The 25,726-nt window shown below is 40.0% G+C and overlaps 1 protein-coding gene across 2 annotated transcripts in view; it reads left to right on the top strand.

Moving 5' to 3' along the window:
- PLOD2 (procollagen-lysine,2-oxoglutarate 5-dioxygenase 2) overlaps positions 1-25,726 on the top strand; it is an 83,844-nt gene that overhangs the window by 41,922 nt on the left and 16,196 nt on the right. For both annotated transcript variants that reach the window (XM_056114230.1, XM_056114229.1), the window contains exons 4-9: positions 2,265-2,428; positions 7,092-7,204; positions 7,350-7,413; positions 8,391-8,488; positions 16,996-17,097; positions 24,187-24,312. In XM_056114230.1, the coding sequence (XP_055970205.1) occupies positions 2,265-2,428; positions 7,092-7,204; positions 7,350-7,413; positions 8,391-8,488; positions 16,996-17,097; positions 24,187-24,312 (667 nt within the window). The remainder of the gene's footprint in view (positions 1-2,264; positions 2,429-7,091; positions 7,205-7,349; positions 7,414-8,390; positions 8,489-16,995; positions 17,098-24,186; positions 24,313-25,726) is intronic.

Raw genomic sequence — 25,726 nt, 5'->3', positions numbered from 1 at the left:
CTGGTGGTGCTCAGGGGACCATATGGGATACTGGGAATTGAACATGGGTCGGCTGCATGCAAGGCAAATGCCCTACCCTCTGTGCTATTTCTCCAGCCCCGATGCTTTTTTTTTTTTTAAAGGAAATGGATAGAATTCCTTAATTTTGAATGAGTTTTAAATAATTATGGGGACAAATTCTATATATAATTTGGTAGCTGCAGATTCCCTTATGTTAAGAAATTATTCCAAAACGGTTTCATAAGTCATTATCATGAAAGTAAGTCAACATTTTTGTTTTTATAATGTAGTGCATTGTAGTACTTGTAGAATTGCCTTGAACATAATTTAAAAAGAAAATTCTCATCACATTAAAGGCAGATGGCGGTCCTATTTATTATGTAATGAACAGTTTTCCTTTGAATAGTAATATAAAGTAATATGAAAGAAACATGCTTTTGTTATTATGAGCAAATTAGACACACACTAAATATCCTCACAAACTCGTTTTTTGTTGGACATAGTAAAGACCAGCACAGTCCAGATCCCAAAACAAAAATGTGTGGAATACTTTTGAAGATCAGATAACCTTCTAATAAACACTGTGGTTTATTTATTTTTCTTGTTCACATAAGAAGTTTTTATAAGAATATTGAAAAGTAAATTCGGAGCAGTTACTTTGAGTTTGATTTCGAAAGAGCAGAAAATAACATTTGGGAGGCCTCACTAAAAATGCATTAATTAGGTACACTACATTTTCAGAGAGTTTGGAGGTTTCTTTCCTCACCAAAAGGAGTATCTGCTCAATGATTGAATTTACAGGAGTAACAGATGAGAGCAATAAAGGAGATTGACCTTCTGAAAGAGGATTAATAACTCAAAAATTGATAGAGAATTTTAAAATTACAAAGTGAAGCTGTTATTTTAGTAGTTTTTGTAGGCTTTTTCTGTCTGAAGACTTATCCAGGACAAGTAAACATGGAAAAGGCAAGAACAATTCATCACTTGAATATTGACCACTAGCTTCTGTGACTGTCTCGTGAGATTTTGTTGGGTTGGCTAAGCTTCAGGTCTGTGTCACAAAAGTTGTCAGTGATTGTGTGCTCTGTGTAGTATAATTGTGCCTGCACTGGTGTGTGTGTGTGTGTGTGTGTGTGTGTGTGTGTGTGTGCGCACGTGTGTGTATTGCACGAATTTACATATTGTTATGGAAAATAGCAAGGAATCAAACACTAGATAAAAGGAATTTGCTTTATAAGAAGGGAAACAGACTTTGCAAGAGAGATAAATTCTATGGATGCTTTGAAACAATTTTTGCAGATAATTTTCCTTTGGTCATGTGGAGAAATAAAATAATAAAGATGGGAAAACATCCAGATTTTCTTAATGTCAAAGGACTGAGATTATTTCAAAATGGAATATTAATTAGAAACCTTGAAGAACGACACAGTTGCTTCTGTTTTTTAATATATGCCAGCCAGTGTTTGTTTATTTTGGCTTCTAGTTCAATATTATTTTGCTGAAAAAAGTGTTTCAGGACAGATTTTTTATTTTGCATTCATTTACACATCTAGGGCACAAAACCTGGGCTAGACATTGATATAACACAGATGACAAGGGATAAGCACTCCCTCTAGGAATCATTTCATACAAATTATGCAAGTCAAACTAAATAGGCATATCTTAGGGGAAAATTGTGTGTCTTCAAAACAGACTTTGAATATTAGTATAATCTTTCGAGTCATTTACAATTCTGTTTTACTACATCATTTTCCTAATTGTGAAAATTTTAGCTTTGATCATTTTGTTATTATAAGTAGTATAATTTGTGTGAGTAGATTCTCTAGGTAACCAGGTCTTATTTGCATTGTATGAAGTAAACATTTCCTGCCTCTCTTAATTCCGGGTATCTGTCCAGGACGCCTGACTCTTAGATCCTCTACGATTCATTCATAAGGCAGGGCAAATGTTTCCCCAAAGCCAAGCCTTACAAGTGTGACAGTGCTAATTCAAGCCAACTTTGGCAGATTGATTCGATAAGTTCCTCCTCCTGACAGTGATGGCAATTTCACGGGCAAAGAGAAAGCACGCAGTCATTTGTGACAGACGGCATGTTCTTATATAATGGGAGGAAGACAAGCACTAATCAGTACATTAGTGCTCTCGGTTTATATTCAGATTTTTTTTTTTTTTTTTTTTTTTTTACTTTTAGTTCTGACCTTTCACTGTATGCTGGTGTTTTGGTCCATAGGCCTAAAGCGTATTTTAAAACTTCTCTTCAACAGCTTTGATGTCATATTTGCCGGTGGTCCAGAAGAAGTTCTCAAAAAATTTCAAAAGTCAAATCACAAAGTGGTCTTTGCAGCAGATGGGATTCTGTGGCCAGACAAAAGACTAGCAGACAAGTACCCCGTGGTGCACATTGGGAAGCGTTACCTGAATTCAGGAGGTGAGTAAAGTACTGGAAAAAAAAATAATAATGTAAATCTGCCCTTGTAAAATAAAAGGGGGTGTTCAATTCCCAGAAGCTCATGGTCTGCCAGGAGCAACCCCTGAGCACAGAACCAAGAGTTGCCCCTGAGATCACTGGTTGAGAACCTCCTCCTCCAAAAAAGAAATGCAAAGCAAATTACAGTATAAATATTGTTGAAGTAACCTATTCTTGTTAGGCAACTGTAGACATGAGGTTTTAATTAACCATTATTCTTAGTGCCAGGAAAAAGTAAAATCAGTGTGAAGTGCACAGTGCCCGTCAGATCCAGCCAAGCCTTTTCCCATGTGCTCCTTTCACAGTGCTCCAGGTGCTGTCATCCAAGGCACTGTACGTGCTCCTGGGTTCACTCTGTGAGTGAGGAAACCTCTGCTTCCAGGTTTAAGTAGGTTTGTCTGAAAATGTTCAGTTGTTCAAGGAAAAGAAACATGGAACTAAATATTCTAAACTAGATGTTCTAAACATGGTTTCATCAAGAAATGTCTAAGGAAGAATAAACTGTCAGTGTTTTCCTTATTTTGGAAAAGTGGCCTTCTGCACTTAGAGTCCTGCAGATATATAGTTCAAGTTTTTACTTAATTTTAACTGTTTTAAATGTATTCATCTATGAGTGACTTACCTGAAAACCAGCTCTGAAAAAGAGTCACCACTACTTAAGTGACTGCAACTGAAGTCCAGCATTAGCTATGGCACCATCGCTTAAAGGGCCAAAAAAAAGTAGTTCCATTTCCAGTTGCCCTTCAATACAGTAAAATTTGACTTTGGATGTTATTATGACTCTAAAGTGTTTTCCCAAGACTGAGATTAATACAAACATACAGCTGGGAGACATGACCAAGTACCATGGAGACACGGTGAAGTTGGGGCAAGATGGGTAGTCCTTGTGAGCTATGATTGGGCAGACCTCGGCTAGCTCTGGGAGTGCTGTTTGCACTCTGCATCAGAGTCTGAGCTCAGTCTCCTGAGTGCTGAGACTCCACAGGCCTTTGGTCGTGCCACACGTGCTCAGTTCCATTTCTCTCCACCTGTGCTACATTTGAGCTCCGCATCTCCAGAGTTGGGCCTTGAAGCTTGGTCGCCCCCTTTCAAGATCACAAGGCTGAGTTCCCGGTTACGTCACCTCATTTCCAGTTCCTTTCCTCTTCTCTGTCTGCATGTAGTTCACGGTTTGGAGATCCCTTGACCCTTTTTTCTTATATTCGATCAGCTCTGCACTTTGCTTACCTGTGCAAGTAAGAGCCCCCCGGGCTTACCACATTGCTCCCTGGAATCTGCTGTCTCAACCTCTCTTAGGCTAAGATTACTCATCCAGGCACTGCCAGCACTCTTTCCCCCAAAGACTGCTCTTCCTGGGATGTTGGCTTTAATTCCTCACTGATTTAAACACAGTGGTTTACAGAGTTGTTCACAGTCCATTTGTTACAGGCTTTCTGTGTTCCAACACCAATCCCACCACCATGGTCATCTTCCCTCCGCCCTTGTCCCCAGAATCCCAACCCCTCTCCTCCCAGCCTACCTACCATCTTAGCAGGAACAAAGTAATTTATTTGATATTGCATGTTACAACGAAATGGCTAATGAAACTATACAAAATTACTTTCTTAAAAAAAATCATGCTAGTTGTTATAACACAGCATGTGGTCATTAAATCCTTGTCTGAAGGTTGCTGAACTGTTGGTGGCTAGTTGAGCCTCTGGGTTAATGTTTTTGTTTACTGAGCTTAGGTGGCTTCTATATTACTTTCTCATCTAAATGGTCAGTAACATTCTTTCTGGGACGTCAGAATTGTAGTGTTTGGAGGTGTTGTGTGGTCACAGTGTGGCCACGCAGTCCAGGGTGTTCAACTGGGCTATGAGTTGACGTGGTTGTGCAATGTGGGTTTGGTTGCTGGGGTCCCGGAAGTACAGGTGGATGGGAAGGCTAGGCTTCTCTCTCTCATGGAACTCTCCGAGCCCTTGAATTGTGGGTGGTTGCTCCCTCCACCTCCAAACTCTAATACAAGACCTTGTAACATGGGGCTCATGCTTTAACCTGCCCCCTTAGCCTGACATGATTTAAAAACCGTCTTGTTATGGACCCTCTGCAAAACATGTTATCTTCCCTTTAGTAATGAACATGATAAAGTGAAATATTCTATACAGCTTCAACTACTGATTTTGCTAATTGGGAATTTTTTTAAAAATTTTTATTAGTGAGACACCATGAGGTACAGTTGTAGACCTACGAATTTTTGTGCTTGGGTTTCAGTTATACAATGATCAAATACCCATCCCTCCTCCTCCAGTGCCCATTTCCCCACACCATGGATCCCAGTATCCCTCACCCCCCCCACCCCATCCCACCCTGCCTCTGTGACAAAGCATTTCCTTTTGTTTTCTCTCTCCTATTGGGTGTTGTGGTTTGCACAAGAGGCAATGGGTGACAATCATGTTTGGGAATTTAAAAAAATTTCTGAAATCTAAATTTCAGACACAAAGGCAAGGACTGTGGAAAAAAGCAAAAATCGTAACAATTAACTGCCTTTGTGAGCAGATTCATTTGAGGAAAGGGTTCTTCTAAGGGGGCCAGAGAATGTGGAGGTCAAAGTGCACATGGGGCACCCAGCTCAGTTTAGGATTTACACTCTGCTTTGAGCTTTCAGGTCATTATTGATGGGGCTGCCGGGGGTTGGGGGGGGGGGGGCGCATTTGTGGTATCAGAGATCAAACCCAGATCAGCAAGTGCAAGGCAAGCGCCTTAACCACTGTACTATCTCTCAGGGCCCTGTGCCATACCTGTCATACGGCTGGCCCTGGTTTATCCAAGAACCACATTTGGCTCCTTGAGTACCACCAGGGAGCAGCCCTCCAACCCCCCACAAAAGAGAGAATGAGATTATACATGGTCATCAAACATTGTATTTTGCTTCTGCACTCAGCGTCATCAAAGAGATGGTAGAAAATCATAGTGTGTTCAATAAAATGTGTGTGTAATTTCATGGAAGACATTGAGAATAATTTAAAAGGATTAAGTTGTTTGATATATCATTTCATTTTTTGCAGTATATCTATAGACAGAATTAATATGTCTCTCAAGTAAAATTTTAGAATGTTGAAATCATTATTGGTCTAAAACATTAGGACAGTTTGGTTGAAAAATATAGATCAGATGCAATATATATCAGATGTTTCCTTTTTTGGTAGAATTTTTAAAAGCACAGAAAGGGAAGAAAAAAGGATAGTTTTTTTGAAAAATAAGATAAACTATAGGAGTTGTTATGTGTTGCTTCTCTGATATCATTTTCCTTGTTTAAAGGTGGTCATAGGAATTTTAAAAATGAACTCCACTGCATAATTTTGTGTTTTGTAAGAATAATAAAAATTGAGCAAGCAGTGGATGCATTAAACATGCTTTAGTTGTGTCTTGTTTTCTATAAAGGTCCAATACTATTCCTGGACCTTTTTCTGTGGATGGTCACCCTTTCCCCTTTTCAGTCATGGGGGAAAATAATGTTTTTGAGGCAAATCATAAGTAATTTTGAGGTTAAGGCTATAGTTGTCCTTTCAGTTTACAGCAGTAAAATCGGCCTCTTAAAAAGCACTACATGTCATTGTAACTTAGCAACTTGGCTGCCTTTCTGGAATTCAGAAGTACCCTGGAACAAGGAAAAAATGATACTCTTGTCTGTATCTTTTCTAGACAACTGCTGTTGGCAAGTTTAATGCTTATGTTCTATGGCCAAGGAGAACAATCCAATTTTAGACTATTTTCTTCAGACTGCGACAAACAAAACCTAGCCAGAAAATGGTTTAACAGGCACAATAATGATAGCTCAAGTGAAGAAAAAATGCCAAAATGCCCCAGATAGAAAATTTCTTGTGGATGCTTGCAGTCAGTGACAAATCCAACATTCCATTGATTATGTTAGCCTCTCTGACACTGATGTTAAAACCCCTGTAATAGAGATTTTCTTTTTTTAGAAATTGTGACTTTTGTACACAGGATCCAAGGAGAACATTTGAGAATTTTAAGAGAGTTTAGAGAGGCCCTCCCGTTGATTGTCGATTTGCTCGAGCGGGCCCAGTAACGTCTCCATTGGAGACTTTGTTGTTACTGTGTCTGGCATATCGAATACTCTCGGTAGCTTGCCGGGCTCTCCGAGAGGGGCGGAGGAATCGAACTCGGGTCGGCCATGTTGGCCGCTTGTAAGGCGAACGCCCTACCCGCTGTGCTATCGCTCCAGCCCAGTTTGCTGGAGCGATAGCACAGCGGGTAGGGCGTCTGCCTTGCACGCAGCCAACATGGCCGACCCGAGTTTAGAGAGAAAACTTATTATTTCCCAAGTAACTGTTTTTCCCTTTAGATCCTTTGGAAAATAATTGTTTCTTTTTGTACCAATTAAGTTGAAGACTGACTGGTTTGTAGTTGATAGCAAACTTAAATCTACTCTAGTTTATAGATGAAACAAATACCATTCAATGGCTTAACTTTTCTCATAGTGAGCTGTGAAATTCCATCCTATGAATTCAGCCTAACCACTTTACAAGTCTGTAATCAATACAAATCACACAGACACATAATTTGAGTCTGTGTCCCATGAGTTTGGGTCTTCACTAAATTCTCTCTTTCTGTTTTAATGCAGGATTTATTGGTTATGCACCATATATTCACCGTATAGTTCAACAGTGGAATCTGCAGGATAATGATGATGATCAGCTGTTTTACACTAAAATTTACATTGATCCACTGAAAAGGGTATGGAATAACTTCTACTTTCTGTGTAACCTCCTTGTTCAAGATTCGCGTAGAGAATCTTCCGGTGCCCTCCCCAAACTGAAGAAATGTGCTGGGTTCTTGGCTCGTTGGTCCTTTTCACTCCTCTCTTGGTTCTTGCTTTCAGGAAGCTATCAACATCACCTTGGATCACAAGTGCAGAATTTTTCAGACCTTAAATGGAGCTGTAGGTATGCTTTCTAAGTTGAACCTGACCGCCCAGGGCTGCAAACGCACTCCTGTTTCTGGCTCTCTCTCATCGTTTGGGCCACATTTTGAGGCCGTGGTTAAGGTCTTTGGCAGTTTTTCAGACACCCTGAAATGGAGCTTAGCATGGTATTCTTAAATGTGCTCAATTTAAGTCATTTACTAAGACTAGGGGGCAAACAAAGCTGTGTCCTTGGCTTCAGGTAGCTATATTTGTGAATTAATTATATCTCAACATGATGTATAATTTGTACTTTCTATGTTAGAAATCACCTAGGATTGTTGGTGTATTGACTATTGAACATACCTGGAAAAGAGTGGGTGCAAGGCATCTGTACCAGTTAAAATATGTGTGTGTTTGGGATTGTGTGTATGCCTGTACATACATGCATGTTCACTCATGTTTGGTCTGTGAATTAGACATACACCTGATACAAATGCATTAATACATGAACATGATTTAATACATTTAAAACAAGATACATTCATGCATTAGTGCTTTCACCTGCTTATTGCAGGCTAAGTCTCCCCCCTTTCTTCCATCCAAACTCATTAGTGAAGGAATACTTGGAAAATTAAAAGTGTATAAACTCCATGCTTAGATCACTAGTATCTTCGTAATCACCTTGATGGAGGCCCACAGTGGCCCATTTTACAGAGGAGTAAGTGGACACAGTGATATCACTGATGCAAAATAATATCACTGCCTAAGACAGAGATGGGCTTATGAGGTTGCTTCCAGCCCTCAGATCCCTCCACACTGGCTTCACAACCTTCCTTGGTATGTGCAGGGGAGGGGGAGGCCATGAAGGACATGAATCTGGGTCGTCCTGTAGTTGGGGAAACTGCATGGCAGAGCACAAGGAACCACAATGTGCTGAGAAGTCTTAGCTGCAGGCAGGGATGTTCGTGTACAGACAAGCTCTGTGTTCTTAAAGCCTGTGTTTGCTTTCTCACCCAGACGAAGTCGTTCTAAAATTCGAAAACGGCAAAGCCAGGGCGAAGAATACATTTTATGAAACATTACCTGTGGCGCTGAACGGGAACGGACCTACCAAGGTGAGTGGCAGTGTTGTCGCCTTATTCCTCAGAGATAGACTCGGGGCACATGTCACCCAGCCTCCCCCAGCTCTGCTCCGCTCATCTCCTCCCATTGACTGTAAGAAGCTAGAATCCGGGAGTGATTTGCTGGCTTGATCTTTTATCCGGTGGATTTCGGCTCATTCAGATCAGTCCGACTGATGATTCTTCCTCAGCTGTGTGATTTCATTCTGCCTAGTACTGAGTAATCACATAACATCTAGCTGAAAAATGAATTCCAGCTCCCTAGGTACGAGGAAACACTCAAGAGGGATTGCCGAGGGCTGAGAAGGATCATGTTGGACCCGAGTCACTGATTTCGGAGTTACCTTGTGTGGCCGTGAAACTTGCATTTATTTAATATTAATATTAAATAAATAAATATTATTATTTATTATACCTGGCTGGTGGCTTGTGTTGACCAAGACTTACTTGGTTTGATAGAATTTTGGATGTTTTATTTTGTTTTTTAAATATACAGTAGAACTGAGCTTGCTGAAAATGTGATTGATTGCAAAATTTGTCGGCAGGTTGGCTTTGTGGCATCTGAGTTGTCTCTGTGTATAGAGAGATACAAGAAATCACTGTTTCTAGGTAGAAAATCACTCCACATTGGGGCATCTGCATGGACAATGGTTATATCCACTGTGCTTTCCAAACGGTGTCACTCCTGGGTGTTCTGAGGGGTCTGTGAGGTGCTGGGGTCTATATTCCACCCGGCTTGGGGCTCAGGATTCACTCCTAGCAGTGCTCGGGATTGCTAGGGATTGAACCCAGGTTGGCCTCAATCAAGGCAAATGCCTTCCCCACTGTACTATCACTCAAGCCCTGCATTTTTTTCACAACTGGACTTGTGTGCTGGTTAGAGGCGAGGTGAATCATGCTTCAGGTGATTTATGGTTGTCTGTCATTTTCTACACACGGTGCTGTGTAACTCACTTTCCTTCCTGAATGCGAGCAAACCTAATGTGGTTGATTTCCAAATGCTACCCTGGGTCCTGCATGTTTCCTGCAGGTGTGAATAGCCACTTGGTGGGTCCATCTTTGTGCCCTATGAAGCCTATGACCTTCCACGCCACCCTCTCTTCCATTTGTGTGGCCAGCCAGGTTTTATTCTGGCTCTTTGATTGAAGAACTTTCTTTTGGCTTCTGTGCATGGCAGTTTGGTCTACTTTTCTCAGTGTCCAAAACATCTTCCTTAGCTTGGTGGCTGTCATCACCAATTGTAGCTTGGAACGTGGTGATGTTTCTTCCTCTATGTGCTTAGTTCTCAAGTTCCAGATTGATTGATTTGTTCATTTATTTTTATTTTGGGGCCCCACCTCACTGTGCTCTGCACTCAGGGATCACTCCTTGGTAGTATACAGGGACTCTGTGGGGTACCAGCCCCTTCCAAGCCCAACCTGCTGTACTGTCTCTCCAGCCCCGAAGTTCTGATTCTCCACTTGTCTTGTAAGGCTCTTTAAACATTTTGTTTTCTGCCTCTTGTCTCCATTGCCCAACTCAGCTCCTTCTGTACTATTAGCTCTAGATCTGTCCACCCACACACATTTTTCAGCCTTCCTCAACCTCAGCTCCTGACATGCAGGATATTTTCCAACTTTGCAAAAATATCACATTATCCTCTATCTGCATGTCCTCCTCTGCCTCAGGAATTCCCTCTTGTTCGTACCTGTGATGACCTGCTTAATTTTCAGGAATCAGTTTGGTCTTTACAAAGATTTAGGGATATTTTATTACATTTTAGGTGATGATGTAATTATTATTACATACAATCATCATTATTATTATTATTACCTAAAATAGGTAAAACAACAAGACTGAATCAAAACCCACACAAGTTGATTTTAAAAACTGAGCAAAAATTTTACATTAGTGTTTTACCAAAGAAGACATACCATACGACTCACTGACACATGGAAAGAAATTCTGTAAAGGTAAAGGTACAGGCCCTCCCGTTGATCGTCGATTTGCTCGAGCGGGCCCAGTAACGTCTCCATTGGAGACTTTGTTGTTACTGTGTCTGGCATATCGAATACTCTCGGTAGCTTGCCAGGCTCTCCGAGAGGGGCGGAGGAATCGAACTCTGGTCGGCCATGTTGGCCACTTGTAAGGCGAACGCCCTACCCGCTGTGCTATTGCTCCAGCCCATTTCCCAGTTATTAGGAAAATGCGAATCAAATCCAGATGGTGCTCGGAGAACCTAGGGAGCACCCCCAGTGATTCTTGGCTCTCTGGAGCCAGTGGATGTGGTGCTGCTCCAACCCTCCAGTGCTCCAGGTGACTTTGGCCACTCTAGGGGCACCTGGGAACATCTAGGGCCACCTCGGCCACCTTAGGAGCACCTGGGGACCTACAGGGCCACACGTGGTGGTGATCAGGGCCTTTGAGCTGCACCCGGAAATGCTCAGAGCACCACTCAGTCCACCTACTGCTTCATCCCCATATACCATTGACCCCTTAACTCCTCTGTGTCCCCCGCACTGCTCTGCCTCACCACCCGTGCACCGTTGTTCTCTTGTCAATTCTAAGCGTTTGTTTTGGGTTGCTTGTTCATGTGCTTATTTCCTTAATATTCCGTGAGTGGATGAATGAAATCATACAGTATATATACACTGTCCTCCTATTGTTCATCAGTTTGCTCGAGCGGGCCCAGTAACGTCTCCATTTTGAGACTTGTTGTTACATATTGAATACGTCACAGGTAGCTTGCCAGGCTTTGCCAACGACAGTATATATACATATTTTTTTTCTTCTGATTTATTTCATATATTCTTCAAAGTCCACCCATGTTGAAATGTCAAGATCTCATCAGTTTTTAAGCTAGTTTTGTAGCATTACGGTGTGTATTGACACATCTTTATCCGCTCATCCGTCCCTGGTGCTTAGACCGCTTCCACACCTTGATTTCAGGAAATAGTGTGTTTTTGCTCAAATGCAATTTCCATATTCTTTGCATGAATGCTCAGAAGATTGCCGGATCATATAGAAGTTCTAACTGGATTTTTTCTACTATGTTCGACACCAGCTTGTGTTCCCACCACCAGTACACCTGGGTTTCTCTTTTCTCTCTTTTTCTCTCTGTTCCCTCTAATCCTTTTTCTTTCTTGTCCGATGGAAGCCGTTTAGACTTGTGGACAGTTAAATCTCATCGCGGGTTTGATTTGCATTTTTCTAATAACAGATGATCCAGAATTTCTTTCCATGTGTCAGTTGGCCATATGGTATGTCTTCTTTGTAAAACACTAATTTAGAATTTTTGCTCAGTTTTTAAAATCAACTTGTATGGGTTCTGACTTAGTCTTGTTGTTTTGCCTATTTTAGGTACTGACCACTTGTCTGGTGGTTTGCAAATAAAGTCTTGTGTTTATTAGGCTGCTTCATTTGAACAATGGTTTCTTTCCCCATACAGATGCTTAATATCACATTTCTTTATGTTTTCTTTTGTTTCTCTTGCTTTGGGGAACAAAGCACAAACATGTCACTATAGCCAATAGTGGAGAGCTTATCACCTCTGATATCCTCTGTGACTTCCCATCCTAGGTTGATACTGTTAGTCCATTTTATTTATTTTGCTTTTGGAGGTCACATCTGGCGATGCATAGGGGTTACTCCTGGCTCTGCACTCAGGAATTACTCGGGGGACCATATGGGCTGATGGGAATCGAACCCGGGTCGACCACGTGCAAGACGAACACCCTACCCAGTGCACTATCGTTCCAGCTCCTGTTAGTTCATTTTAAAGCTGACATGGAGAGTGAGTTTATTTTATTCTCTTCTGGCTTTCCATTTTCCTCAGCACTTTTTGTTGAAGAAATTTCCTTTGATTTCTTTACTCTGAACTGTCTGTCCTCTTAGGTTCACTTTTATTTCTGGGCTCTTGATTCTATTCCAATGGTCTGGTGCCTTCTACTTTTTATTTGAGGACCTTTATAACTATATCATATTTAGTTTTATGTCAAGATATAATTTTTGTCTTTCACTTTGTTGATTTGATGTATCATATTGATAGATATGTGTTGAATTTGGTCTGATATTGAGGTCCTTAATCCATTTTGATCTGACTTTTGTGCCTGGCATTAGAAAGATGTCTGAGTTATTTTTTTTTTTGCGTGTAGTGGTCCAGTTTTCCCCGACACTGCTTGTTGAAGAGGCTTTCCTTGCTCCACTTCACGTTTCTTGCTCCTTTCTCCAAGATTAGGTTATCATATATCTGAGGGTTAGTGTCCGGATAGATCCCTTTGGTGTAAGGTGAGAACTTTTACTTGTGATTCATTCTTGCTAAAGTTAGTCTGCATTGCTTCCTTTTAGCACTGCATTATTTGCACCCAGAGTGTCTGGTGTATAATATTTTCGTTCCTATTTGTCTCCAGATATTTTTCTTTCCTTGATTCCCCCCTGCTTTTTTTTTCCAAGTGATTCAGTAGTTGTTGGGTCTTTAATCTCCTCATGTTTGTTGTGTTTCCAGTTTTCTTCTTGCAGTTGAATTTGATCTTTGTGGTCGGAAAAGATTCTTCTCAGAGTTAATTTTTTTATTAGTTCCTTTTTCTAAATCTTGTGCTATTTGGAAGAACTTTTTTTTTTTAAAAATATAATCTTAAAAATCACCTCAGAACTTCCTCCCTCCCTGTGTTTCTTTCATTCAGGGCTGCTTTTAGGCTTTTTTTTTCTTCTTAAATTTTTTAATTTATGTTTTAAATTGAATCAGTGAGATACACATACAAAGTTGCAAAGTTGTTCATGATTGGATTTCAGCCATATCATATTCCAATATCCGTCCCTTTACCAGTGTACATTTCCCACCACCAACGTCACCAGTATCCATCCCCCTACCCCTCCACCTGCCTCTGTGACAGGCACGTCTCTTTTTCTCCCTCTCCCTCTTCCTCTTCCTTTTCATCTCCCTCCTCTTCCTCCTCTCTCTCTCTCTCTCTCTCTCTCTCTCTCTCTCTCTCTCTCTCTCTCTCTCCCCTCCTTTTCTCTTTCACTTTTTATTTTGGTTTGTGTTTTATGAAGCAAGATAGTTTTTATTGAACAGAATTTACTTATGTGTGAGGGGAGAGAAAGATAGGAATGTGTGTTCAAGAGACAATACGGGCTTCTCCAGAGTGGAAAAGCCAGCAAGCAAAGGGAGAGATTCTGTGTGTTCAGTGGAGAGCACAGCTTTGAAAGAGTAGAGATACCAGTTCAGGAGAGAACAGAGAGGAAGCAAACCTGCTCCAGTGTTTATGTTCTGTCAGAAATATTTAAAGATAGAGTTTGTTTCTTTGTTTACTTGTTTTTCTTGTGGCGGGCCACACCCAGCTGTGCTGAGGGCTTACTCCTGGCTCTGCACTCAGGGATCATTTTGGGTAGTACTCAGGGGACCTTATAGGGTGCTGGGGATTGAACCCCAATCCACTGCTTGCAAGGTGAGTGCTTTACCCACTGTACCCACTTTACACCCACTGTCTCTCACCCCAGACTGTCATATTTTCATCTTAAAAATGTCTATAAACAATTTTTGCTTACAGTGTTCTTCACTTGAAGTTCTATGTTTACATTATTATTTGCTTGAAGCTCATTTATTGTTGGTAACAGAAAAGATTCTTATTTTAATACCTCAGTCTTTCTTCTAAATATCAGGCAGTACATCTCTAAGGGCACACATTATGAAATTGGTGATATTTTGATGTAAACTAAAGTTAAACACAAGATCCAATACCTATATGTACATATGAGAGTAAGTCATATCTCTAAGTCATATCTCAAACTATCTTGACTGCAAAAAAATTAGTGACTGCTAATTTTAGTTATATAACTTGAAATTCTCAGGATCATTATGACCTGAAATAATTGCATGTTTTGGGGGACAAGGAGGGGGGGAGGAAAGAAAAAAACAAACGGTAGGAGTTGGTTGGAAAAGTTTCTCAGTCAACGCAATGACATCATGCTTGGAAATATTTTGATATTGTGAAAGAAGGCTCAAGAAAATACAGTTACCTAGTAGCTTGGAGATGCCCAGAGCTGCTTAACTACATAAACAGTTGCTGGCACTTTCTGAAGCTGCCAGCATAAATGTCTGCATCTTTTAATGAAGAAAACAGACCCGGATCTGTGGGGGGCTTTGGAGCTGGACTGTTTCCGCCTGTGTACAAGAGAGCCAAAGTCAGGAGGTTTTTGAGAAGAAGAAATGTTGTAAAATATCTCAAGTGTCCGTGGAAATTACATTGAGATAAAACACAGAAAGGAGGTTTCTGTTCCAATGTAATGTTTATGAAATATCATCAGTATCTATGGAAATAAAATTTAGGTAAAACATAAGACATAGAAAAATTTCAATTTGAGAACCAAAAATGATACCTTTAAAAAAATCAATCATTTTTATATTCACATAGGGATTTTAATAGACTAAGAATTAATTAAATAAAAGTTTAATTTTTATGGGACTCTTTTCCAGAGGGGGGCACTTAATTTTTTATGAGATTTCTGAGATAATTGAAATGCCAGTATTTCTACATAGAAGTTTGAATTTTAGTTAAGATAAAACTGGGCAACTTTTTTTCTTCCTTTGGGAAAAAATTCTTTTGTAGGGCATTTTAATTAAAATTGTATTTCGTACAGCCTTTAAAAGACACCTTTTCCCTTTTAATTTCTTTCCCTTTCTCTCCTTCTATTCTTCTTATGCTGTGGATCAAATCTTGGGTTTCACCCATGTGAAGTGTACTTTCAGACCTACAACTCTGTCTCAGCCAGAATCTCTTCTAGATAAAGGCGCAAATCACAGTCTGTTTTCACATAAATCTGTTTTCATCTTCCAAAACCATAATACTGTTTAGAAAATGAATAGTTAATGCTCATATTTGTAATAAGATGATGAATTTTGTTTCATTTCAGAGGCATGATAAAAGAACTACATTGACCCTTGAACTATTAACAAATGCTTTCATTTTTATGTTTTCCACCTTTTGAATTTGTTTTATGAGTAGTCAGGTTGTTCAGAGGCATGTGAGTGAGTTCCTTGTGCATATTTCATGCCAGAGAGACAAAACGGAACTGCCTCTATGGACTGTAACACAAACATTTTCTCATTGTGATTAACATGGTACTTGTTTCAACAGCATTTGTTTCAGTTTTAATGTAAAAGAAGCACTTGGGTGGAATCCCAGATATTTGGGAGGTAATATTTTGCTGAACTGATTATTTCAATTATTTTGTATTAGAAGAGCTCTTTTAGATTCTGTGGAAGATGGAAAACGTTGGTTGATTCGTCCATAGAATTTGAACCATCACATTTAATGTCTAGACATTTTTCTCTTGAGCTGATCTTACATTTCCAATGAAAATATCTGCTTTTATAAGCATAAGAAAAGTTTTACATGTCTCCTTTAAAATGTAATAGCTAAATCACAGCCAAATGTAGGAAGCTACATTTTCACTCTCTTCAAGTGAGATAACTGTAGTTTGTAAAGAGAAAACTAATGTACAACAATAGCTGGAAATCATCACTCTGGACAAAAACTGAATGATGACAGGAGGTAAAGTGATATGCATGATACCCTTTCAGTAACAGTGTTATTCCCCTCCTCAGAAAAAAAGCCCTTAACTACAGATGTTCGTACCATTAGAAATATTTAAATTACTATAGAAAGTGCAATGAAATTTTTTTAAATAAATCAGGATTTCGTTCTGACTCTAGACAGGGCTCAGACTATAGTTTTTTCTTTTCCTCTTTTCTCCATCCATATTTCCTCACTTCCTCTTCCACACAAAACACACACACAAACACACACACACACACATACACTAATGTGCGTGCACACACACACGCACACACCACTCAGGAGACAGCTCAAAGGTAAGGCCTGTAGGCCAATACTTTGCACCACTGTAACATATAAACACACAAACAAAGAGATGTGCCAAGGAGTTGTATTTTTTTATATGTAAGTCTTCCTGTTCTAAAGTCTGTAACCATGAGTCTTTGCTCAAAGGCAGATTTATAGATAAGTAACCTGGTTCTCTGGAAGAGCTGAGTATCTTGGGTGATTGGATTTACACTCCAGTTTTAGTTCAATGTGTTGATAGTTGGTAGGGTTTGTGCTAGTGCAATCCCATTCTCTCTAGGTGAAGTCTAGACTTGCATGTCAAACTTATCAGTAAGTTCACATGACTACTCTTATTTGCATTGTCTTCTGCCAAAAAATAGCATGCTTCTATCATAACTGTGTTTCTCTGTTGATCTCTGCTCTTTGTACTTCTTCTGTAGTGAAATAAAGTGACTTACAAATTATTATGAACATTTTTGGCATTTCATGACAAATTGTAGTCTAATTTAATGATTTGAAGAGAGTTTATAGTGTTTCCCTCCATGTGATTAATTTTAGGAGAATTATTTTAAAATAAACCTAATGTAGAAAATGTTTTATCTTAAGATGTGTATAAAATGGCAGTGCATTGATGGGAGAACGATATTTTTGTTAATGTAGTTTCTCTTTGTTGACTAGATTCTCCTGAATTATTTTGGAAACTATGTACCAAATGTGTGGACACAGGATAATGGCTGCACTTTTTGTGACTTGGATACAATTGACTTGTCAGCAGTACATGTAAGTAGAATTTGACTGCCTCTGAAATGTAATTAATAACAGTACATTTTCTTTTTTAAAAAATTTATTTATTGAATCGCTGTGAGAACAGTTACAAAGCTTTCAGGTTCGAGTCTCGGTCATACAATGATCAAACACCCATCCCTTCACCAGTGCATATTTTCCACCACCAAGAACCCCCACATACCCCCTATGCTACCCCTGCCCATGCCTGTGAGGCAAATGATTTCCACTTAACTCTCCCTCTACTTTGATTTCATTCATTATTTCGACAAAAGATGCACCATTATTATTTGGACTTTCCCCCCAGTAATCAAACCTGCTGAAAGCATCATGAAATAATTTATTTTCTATTGTTGGTTATAAAGACCATACCATGTCCATATGGCTATTGCGGCCGTGCGATTTTGGATTTCTGATATTTTACTAATTAAGTCTGGAGGTATTTCTTCCAAAAGCCGAATAGTTCCGAGATTGGTTTGTGTGTCTCTGGGTCCATGGCTGTGCCGGTGAGCTGCTCGTGGGGGGCAACTTGGGTCTCGGCAGGGCAAGAGGGACATGCCTGTTCCACCCCCCAACCCATGAGGCTGCAGTTGCCCCAGCTCATACCTGGCTGTCCAATAAGCTCTGTGGCAGCAGCCACCATGCCGCCAGGGGTTGAAAATGGCAGAAGAGACAGACATCCTTTCTTCTCTCCCGGGGGTGCAGTGGGGTGGCAATGGGCGGCACAGCCCTGTAGCTTAATGCATAGTCCATTCACATTTCTGCCAGAAGCTGCTCGTTGGGGGGCAGCTCATGGTCTCAGCAGGGCAAGAAGGACGTGCTGGTTGGTACATTTTCATAAAATTTGGTGATATATCAAAAAGGGAAAAAGACAGTTATTTTGATAATATGGTAGATAATTGTACCTATAAAGCCAAAACATGATGACTCAGAAAAGTGGCAGATTAGACTGTTCATGAACTTGTTTTGAAAGTCAAACCAGGTAATAATGGACCCTGTAGGCGGGACTTCCTAGGTTGTTCATATTTCATAGCATGGATGCCATGGTATTCTTTTTATTTTCAGTTGATTTGATCAGTGCTTGGAGAGAAAACATCCTTTGAGTGCATCAGCATTTGTACTGACAAATTTCACCTGTGCTTGGTGTTCTGGTTTTGTTTTCATTTTCTTTTTTTTCCCTTGTGTGTTTTTTTGGGTCACACTCGAAGATACTTAGGAATTACTCCTGACTCTATGCTCAAGAATTATTCTGGTGATGCTCAGGGGATCATATGGGATGCTGGGCAGCCAACAGGTTCGGGCTGCAAGCCAGGCAGTGCCTTCCCTGTTGTATGGTCATGGTAGCCAGGTACTTGATTTTCCAGTGTGCTAGAATGAATAACAATTTGGAGTATTTTCTTTCTTGCTTTCTTTTTTAATTGAGTTACTGTGAGATACAGTTCCAAAATTTCATATTTGAGTTACAATCATACAATAATCAAACACCCATCCTTGCACCAGTGCACATTCCCTACCACCAATGTCCCCAGTATTCACCCCTCTTTCCCACCCTCCCTCTGCCTCCATGGCAGATAATTTCCCCCATACTCTCGCTCTCCTTTTGGGCATTATGGTTTGCAATACAGATACTGAGGGATTATCACATTTGATCCATTATCTACTTTCAGCACACATCTCCTATCCCGACTGATCCCTCCAACCATCATTGACTTAGTGATCCCTTCTCTATTCCAGCTGCCTTCTCTCCCTGCTCCTGAGACAGGCTTCCAACTTCGGGGTAATATTCCTGTCCCTTGTGTCTACTATTCTTGAGTGTCAGTCTTATATTATTTTATAATAATCAGACATTTCATAAAAAGTCTCTTAAGTAGATATTTCTTTGGCTAGTTTTTCAGCTGAACAAATTGAAGCCCAGACAGGTTTAAGGACATAATTTTTTCCAGTTGTTGGAGGTGGGATTTGAATTTTGACAGTCTGACAAGTACAGCCCTTGTATTCTTGACCACTGTATAATTTCACACACAGCATGTGCCAATTATGCCAGGTGTGGTCTATAACAATAAATATCTTAAAACTCGAGTTTAACATTTATACTTGGAGAACAAAGGAGCAATTGGAAGCATTTTTTATATTACATACATTTTTCCAGTCCTTCATCTGTCATCTATTAAAAAAGTATTAGGATTTTCTGTAGTAACTTATAAAAATTTACATTTCCAACTTGCAAGACTATTGTAGGTATACATAGTTGTGTTCCTAGGATGGCATTTTCATTAATTATTCTCATTCACCATACATTTATCTATTTATATACACTATGCCAGATAAATAATACCAATAGTCGCAGTAGTAAAATTCCCAGGGATAAAAATCTGCCAAATCCTAGGAATATACCAGTGGAAAATATCCTCACTGTAAAACATTCAGGCTCCTGAATTAAATACTTTCTATTTACTTTCTGAAAAGAGGATAAAGAGCAACTTATGGCCACATTTAGAACCTCCTGAATAGAGCCCCATTTTATTTGAAAATAAGACTGTGGGCAGGCTCTGAAATAATAAACTCAATATTTCCTTTCTGGAAAGATTGCCAGAATATTTCTGAATGAAGCTGCATTATGAAGATGTTTAAAAATTCATCCTAATCTTGTTTAGAGAAGATAGATTTATCCCCTGGAGGGAGAGTAAATACTTTTTATCTGTTTGGTTCCTATTTACATAAACTTTTTAGTGCAAAGATATAGGAATATTTATTTTCTTTTGTGTGTATATGGAGAGAGAAAAATAAATCATTGGGTCCTAAAACTCTTTTGTCTCACAGCCTAGTAAAATGTGCTCTTAAGGAACTTATCCTATCATATAAAATATAACATAAATTACTTAGTTATTTTATATATTATAATTACATAATAGAAATGTAAAAGTTAAAATTATGTGGCGATAGTTAATATCTCAGACTACCTACCATATTCTTAGGGATAGGCCAAGGACAAGTTTGTTTATAAAGAAGCAGTAATAGCTCTCTCAAGACAACTCAGAAGACTTGTATGTAGATGGGTTAAGTGGGGTAGGTCACACCTGACTGTGCTCAGGGCTTACTCCTGACTTTGCATTCAGGAATTGCTCCTGGTAGGGCTCAGGGGATCATGTATAAGTGCTGGGGATCAAACTTGAGTTGACCGTATGCAAGGCAAGTGCCCTCCCCGCTATACTATTGCACTGGCCCAGAAATTTTATATATGAATGATATTTTATGTGCAGGGATTATATATTCTATATAAAGTTTACACATAAATTAAATAGTAGTCGTTGCTTTATTATTAGTAGTATATAAAAATAAACTTTATTAGAGGTCACGAGTTGCCCCCCATGAGCGGCTCTCCGGCACGGCCATGGCTCCAGGAGCACAAGGACTTAATGCAGAGTCCGGCAGCTTACAGCAGAAAAGTGAATGGACTATGGGTTAATCCACGCCGTCATGCCTGCCTGGAGGGGAAAAGGTGTTGCTCCCTTCTGCCTTTTTCCCTCTGGAAAGAAAGATGGCAGCCACTTTGGAGCTTTATGGAAAGCCAGGGATGAGCCAGTCATGATGGGGCGACTGAAACCTCATGGAAAGGAGGGCATTCCCGGCTCACCCTTCATGCCCTACCGAGGTCACAAGTTGCCCGCCATGAGCGGCTCTCCGGCACGGCCATGGCTCCAGAGCACAGAAACCAATCTCATAATTATCTGACTCTCAGCAGAAATACTTCCAGGCTTAATAAGTAAAATACCAGAAATCCAAAATTGTGTGGCAGCAATAGCAGCCGCGTGACATCATTTGAGTCTTGTGAACAGCTGTAGAAAACAAATTATTTCACAATGCCTTTTCAGCATGTCTGATTTGGGGGTGTAAACTCTAAATAATAGTGGTGCATCTTTTGTCGAAACAATGAATCTAATCAAAGTAGATAGAGTGTTAACTAGAATTCATCTGCCTCACAGGCATTGGGAGGGCTGGGGGGGCGTTTATTGGGGTTCTTCGCGGTGAAAAAATAAGTATTGGTAAAGGGAAATGTGTTTGATATTTGCATGACTGAGACTTAAACCTGAAAGCTTTGTAACTTTTCCCACAGTGATTCAATAAATAAGTAAATAAAAAAAAGATTTATTAACCTCAAAAAATATTTTTGATGATAATTTAAATAAACACATTTATATCAATAAAAAATAAACTTTATTAATGGAGTACCATCTAGCATGTTTTGATACCACACAATCAAACCCTACTCATTTATAGCATGCTTTGCTACTGAACCCTGAAACCCTATTCTTCGCCCCCTCATTTAAGCATTTGGGATTCTTGGCTCCTTTAAGTTCCCTTTTCCTCAGATACCAGTTTAAAATGATAAATAGCATTTATAGCTCCTTTGACATATCATATCATGAAATATATCATTTCGTTTGGTAAGGGAAAGTTATGATCTGCACTTCACTTACTCTCCCTCTTAAAAATTGAGAATCTCTAGCCGCGAGATTCTTCATCTTTAGATGTTTGCAAATTTTCCACTGTTAAATAAAAGAATTTCTATGAAGTTAGTATGTGGGCGAGTGAAGTGGTGTAGAAGTACAACCGAATACAGGTTGTACATCTATGCCAACAAGTTTGCATGTAATCCATAAATTGAAGAATGTGTAGATTCCACTGTAAAATGTGAATAAAGATGGAAGCATCATGAACTTCAGTCTTTGCCGTCTGTGGGTCTAAAACCCAGTTTAAAAAGATCTTATACAGAAGTCTTTGTTATATATTGGTAATAACATGATTACATGGTCATTTACTTATACTGACTTGTGAATGTAAGTTCAAATAAAAAACGCTCCTTATATAAATATTACTAATCACATGCACTGATAAAATAACTTTTTACAAGTTGTCATGCAGTGAATGAAAAATGAACTGTTCCCTAAAGCATACCCAAAGCCAATTTAAGAAAATGTATAAAAATAGATACAGGAAATAGTTTTCCTAGCATTTGAGTGAAACAAAGTGAAGTACTGTCAGTAAAATGAGATTAAGGAAACAGCCAAGGACAGAGATAATGGCTTGACTATGTCATGAATGCTTTATTTGAACTACGAGTTAAGCACTGGCCTTCGAAGCTATCAAATCGGGTAGGAAAACACAGTTAGCAATCTGGTTTCTTTGATGATGTTGTCATGTTTGGTTATACCTAAAGGAAGTTTCTAAGGACCATCATGGAGGAAGTGTTGACCCATACTGTGAGCACTAAGTGAGCAGTAGCTTGGTCATATTCGCAGAGTAGAGTGTTGCTTTCCTCCTCACACCCAGGGCATCTCGTGATAGCAAAAATCACTTTGGTGAAATCTACAAAAATAGATGTCACATGCTAGAGATTGCCATTGGACAACTCAGATTTGTTACAATGGTAGCCTAGATACTATTAGACTGATTAAGACTTAGCTGAAGGGGGCTGGAGTGATAGCACAGTGGATAGGGTGTTTGCCTTGTATGAGGTTGACCTTGGTTCAATTCCCAGCATCCCATATGGTCCCCCTAGCACTGCCAGGAGTAATTCCTGAGTGAAGAGCCAGGAGTAACCCCTGTGCATTGCCGGGTGTGACTCACTGTCATTGTCACTGTCCTCTCGTTGTTCATCGATTTTTTTGAGCGGACCCAAAAAGCAGAAAAAAAAAAAAAGAAAAAAAAAGACTTCGCCCGCTCCTCTCTGGAAAGAAAGATGGCGGCCGCACGGGAGCCTTGTGGAAAGCAGGTTTGAGCCGGGGCTGGCGGGAGCGGCAGGGACCTCATGGGAAGGGGGGCTTTGTGGGCCGTCCCCCACGCCCCACCGAGGTCGCCAGCTGCCCCCCACGAGCAGAGCCGGCACGGCCACGGCCCCGGAGGCACAAGGACTTAGCACAGAGAACCAGCCGCTTGGAGCAGAAAAGCAGATGGACTTGTGTTGAACCGCGCCACCAAGCCGGCCCGGAGGGGGAAGGGCGTTGACTGGCCCGCCTGCTCCTCTCTGGAAAGAAAGATGGCGGCCGCACGGGAGCCTTGTGGAAAGCAGGTTTGAGCCGGGGCTGGCGGGAGCGGCAGGGACCTCATGGGAAGGGGGGCTTTGTGGGCCGTCCCCCACGCCCCACCGAGGTCGCCAGCTGCCCCCCACGAGCGACTCTCCGGCACGGCCACGACTCCAGGGCACACAAACCAATCTCTTAACTAGCTAACTTTTAATAGAAATTCTTCCAGGGTCAATAAGTAAAATAGCAGAAATTCAAAACCGCGCGGCCGCTATTGCGGTCGCGCAACATCATTTTATTCTTGAACCAAGTTGTAGAAAGCAAATCATTTCACAACGCTGTTTCAGCATGTCTGATTGTGGGGGGTGGGTCGTAAACTCTAAACAATAATTGTGCATCTTCTATCGAAATAATCTATCTAGTCAAAGTAGATAGAGTATTAACTAGAACTCATCTGCCTCACAAGAATTGGGAGGGGTGGGAGGTGGGGGTCTATTGGGGTTCGGGGTTAAAAATGAGTATTGGTAAAGGGAAATATGTTTGGTATCTACATGACTGAGACCTAAACCCGAAAGCTCTGTAACTTTTCCCACAGTGATCCAATAAATAAATAAATTATAAAAAAAAAAAAAAAGACTTAGCTGGAATTTTCTGAATAACTTAGCAATTTTAAAAAACCTAAAATTTATAATCTCTGTGTTTAATTCTAAACCTAGTTCCAATTCACATAAGCATTTCATAAATTTTCTCTATAAAACTTATTCCTAACAAAACTATTTTCCATTTCTGTAAAGTCAGTTATATAAATAAAATAAAAATAAAACAACCCAAAATTAATTTTCTAAAACTAAATGTTTAGCAACATATATTTTACTGTGTAGGTTCAAAATTATTCTGCATCTGTTTCTTTTCTAAAGGGAGTGACAATTTAGGATTTTGGGTCTTTGTGCATGTGTTTTATTTTTATAAATAAATATTTTACATATATATTAATTTATCAAAAAAAGACTTAGCTGAAATCTGAATTGCCACTAATAATGTTTTTGTTTTCCATAAAACCCAGGTCTACCCAAATGTCACCATAGGAGTTTTCATCGAACAGCCAACCCCTTTCCTACCTCGATTTTTGGACACACTGTTGGCATTGGATTACCCAAAAGAAGCCCTTAAACTCTTTATTCATAATAAGGTAAGTATTTGAGGAATGAATGTTTTGTGTAAACTCCACTTTTAATTTTTCCTATCATATATTTATTTATTATTTATTTATTAGAAAAAGAAAAACAAAAAAAAACAATCCATTACTCTAGCATCCGTGGAGCAGCTGGGGATTGCTCTCAGTCCTGTCTTCCTTAGGACCAAACTATTTTAGAGTGTAGCAGCTGTTATTACAGTTATTGAGGTAGCACCCATGAAACTGCCTCTGGTTATAGGTCAAAAATGTTGAATTTAGCCATTTCTGTAGGGCTCAGTTCAGATATACTGAAGGCCCATCAGAGGCTCTTATATTCTGTTGCCTAAAGTAGTGCTTAAATCTTTGGCATGTGATAAGACCGTAACATGAAACTGGCTTTTAGAATATTGTTTTAATTAAATTAATTATGGCTTGTTCTACCCAAGAGGGTCTGGATAGGGTCCTGGCCTTCAGAATTACTCGCCCCCCACCCCCCCATCAGATCTGAAAGATAGCATTTAGCATCCTCTGGAAAAACTCAGGAAGTGTGCAGAACTCCATGCCTTCTCTCCTCTTTCGTGTACCATTGCCTCCTTCCCGATGCCCTTTGCAACTAATCAGCCTCTGCCGGAGAAATATTTTAATGTGTAGAAAATGTGCTCACATAGAGAGTGGGTCATTGTATGCTGATTCTGTAAGATGCTGTGATGTCTGTTCTTAATTTAAGTCTTTTTGTTTTTATGTGTTTCATCTTTTATATGTGTCACCCATTTATCTTTGTCCTCCTTCTGGCATCAGGGAGCTTAAACCCCTGGGAGGCAACTTTTCTGTTCTCTGCTTTTCCTTAAAATTGATTCTTGGTAACTTTTACGTGCTGTCATCTTATTGAATTAATTTATTTTTAAAAATCTTTTTTAGTGGTTCATTTTTGTTTTTATTTGGGGGCCACACCCAGTGGTGCTCAGGGCTGACTCTGGGCTCTGCACTCAGGAATTACTCCTGGCGGTGCTCAGGGGACCATATGCCAGGGATCAAACCGAGATTGATGACATATAAGACAAAAGTCCTACTCCATTATATGGTCACTCCAGCCCCATGTGCTGTCATTTGAGGGAGTCATGAAAAGCTTCTGATGTAAAGGGGTCTGAGGGGCTGCTTTGCATGTGTGAGAATCTAAGGCTTTTAGATTCTACTAAGAGAAGTGTAGCTCTAAAAGCAGCTGAGAACTGCTTCAGTGATGGAGCTTGGTCATCCCATCCACATTCTAGCAGGTTCCCTCTAATGACTCCTGTTGAATTTCTCCTTCCATTTCCCTGTCAGTTTGCTTTTGTCAAGTGTTCCCACCTCTTGGTGAAAGCACAAGTTTCCTTGAGATGATGAATGTTCCCCTCTGGTCTCCAAGAATTTGTGAAATGTGAGCATTTATAGC

This window comes from Sorex fumeus, unplaced genomic scaffold, assembly GCF_029834395.1.
Source record: "Sorex fumeus unplaced genomic scaffold, SorFum_2.1 ptg000024l, whole genome shotgun sequence".
Classification (NCBI taxonomy): domain Eukaryota; kingdom Metazoa; phylum Chordata; class Mammalia; order Eulipotyphla; family Soricidae; genus Sorex; species Sorex fumeus.
Note: the sequence above shows the minus strand (reverse complement) of the source record. Positions and strands in the feature narration are given on the sequence as shown.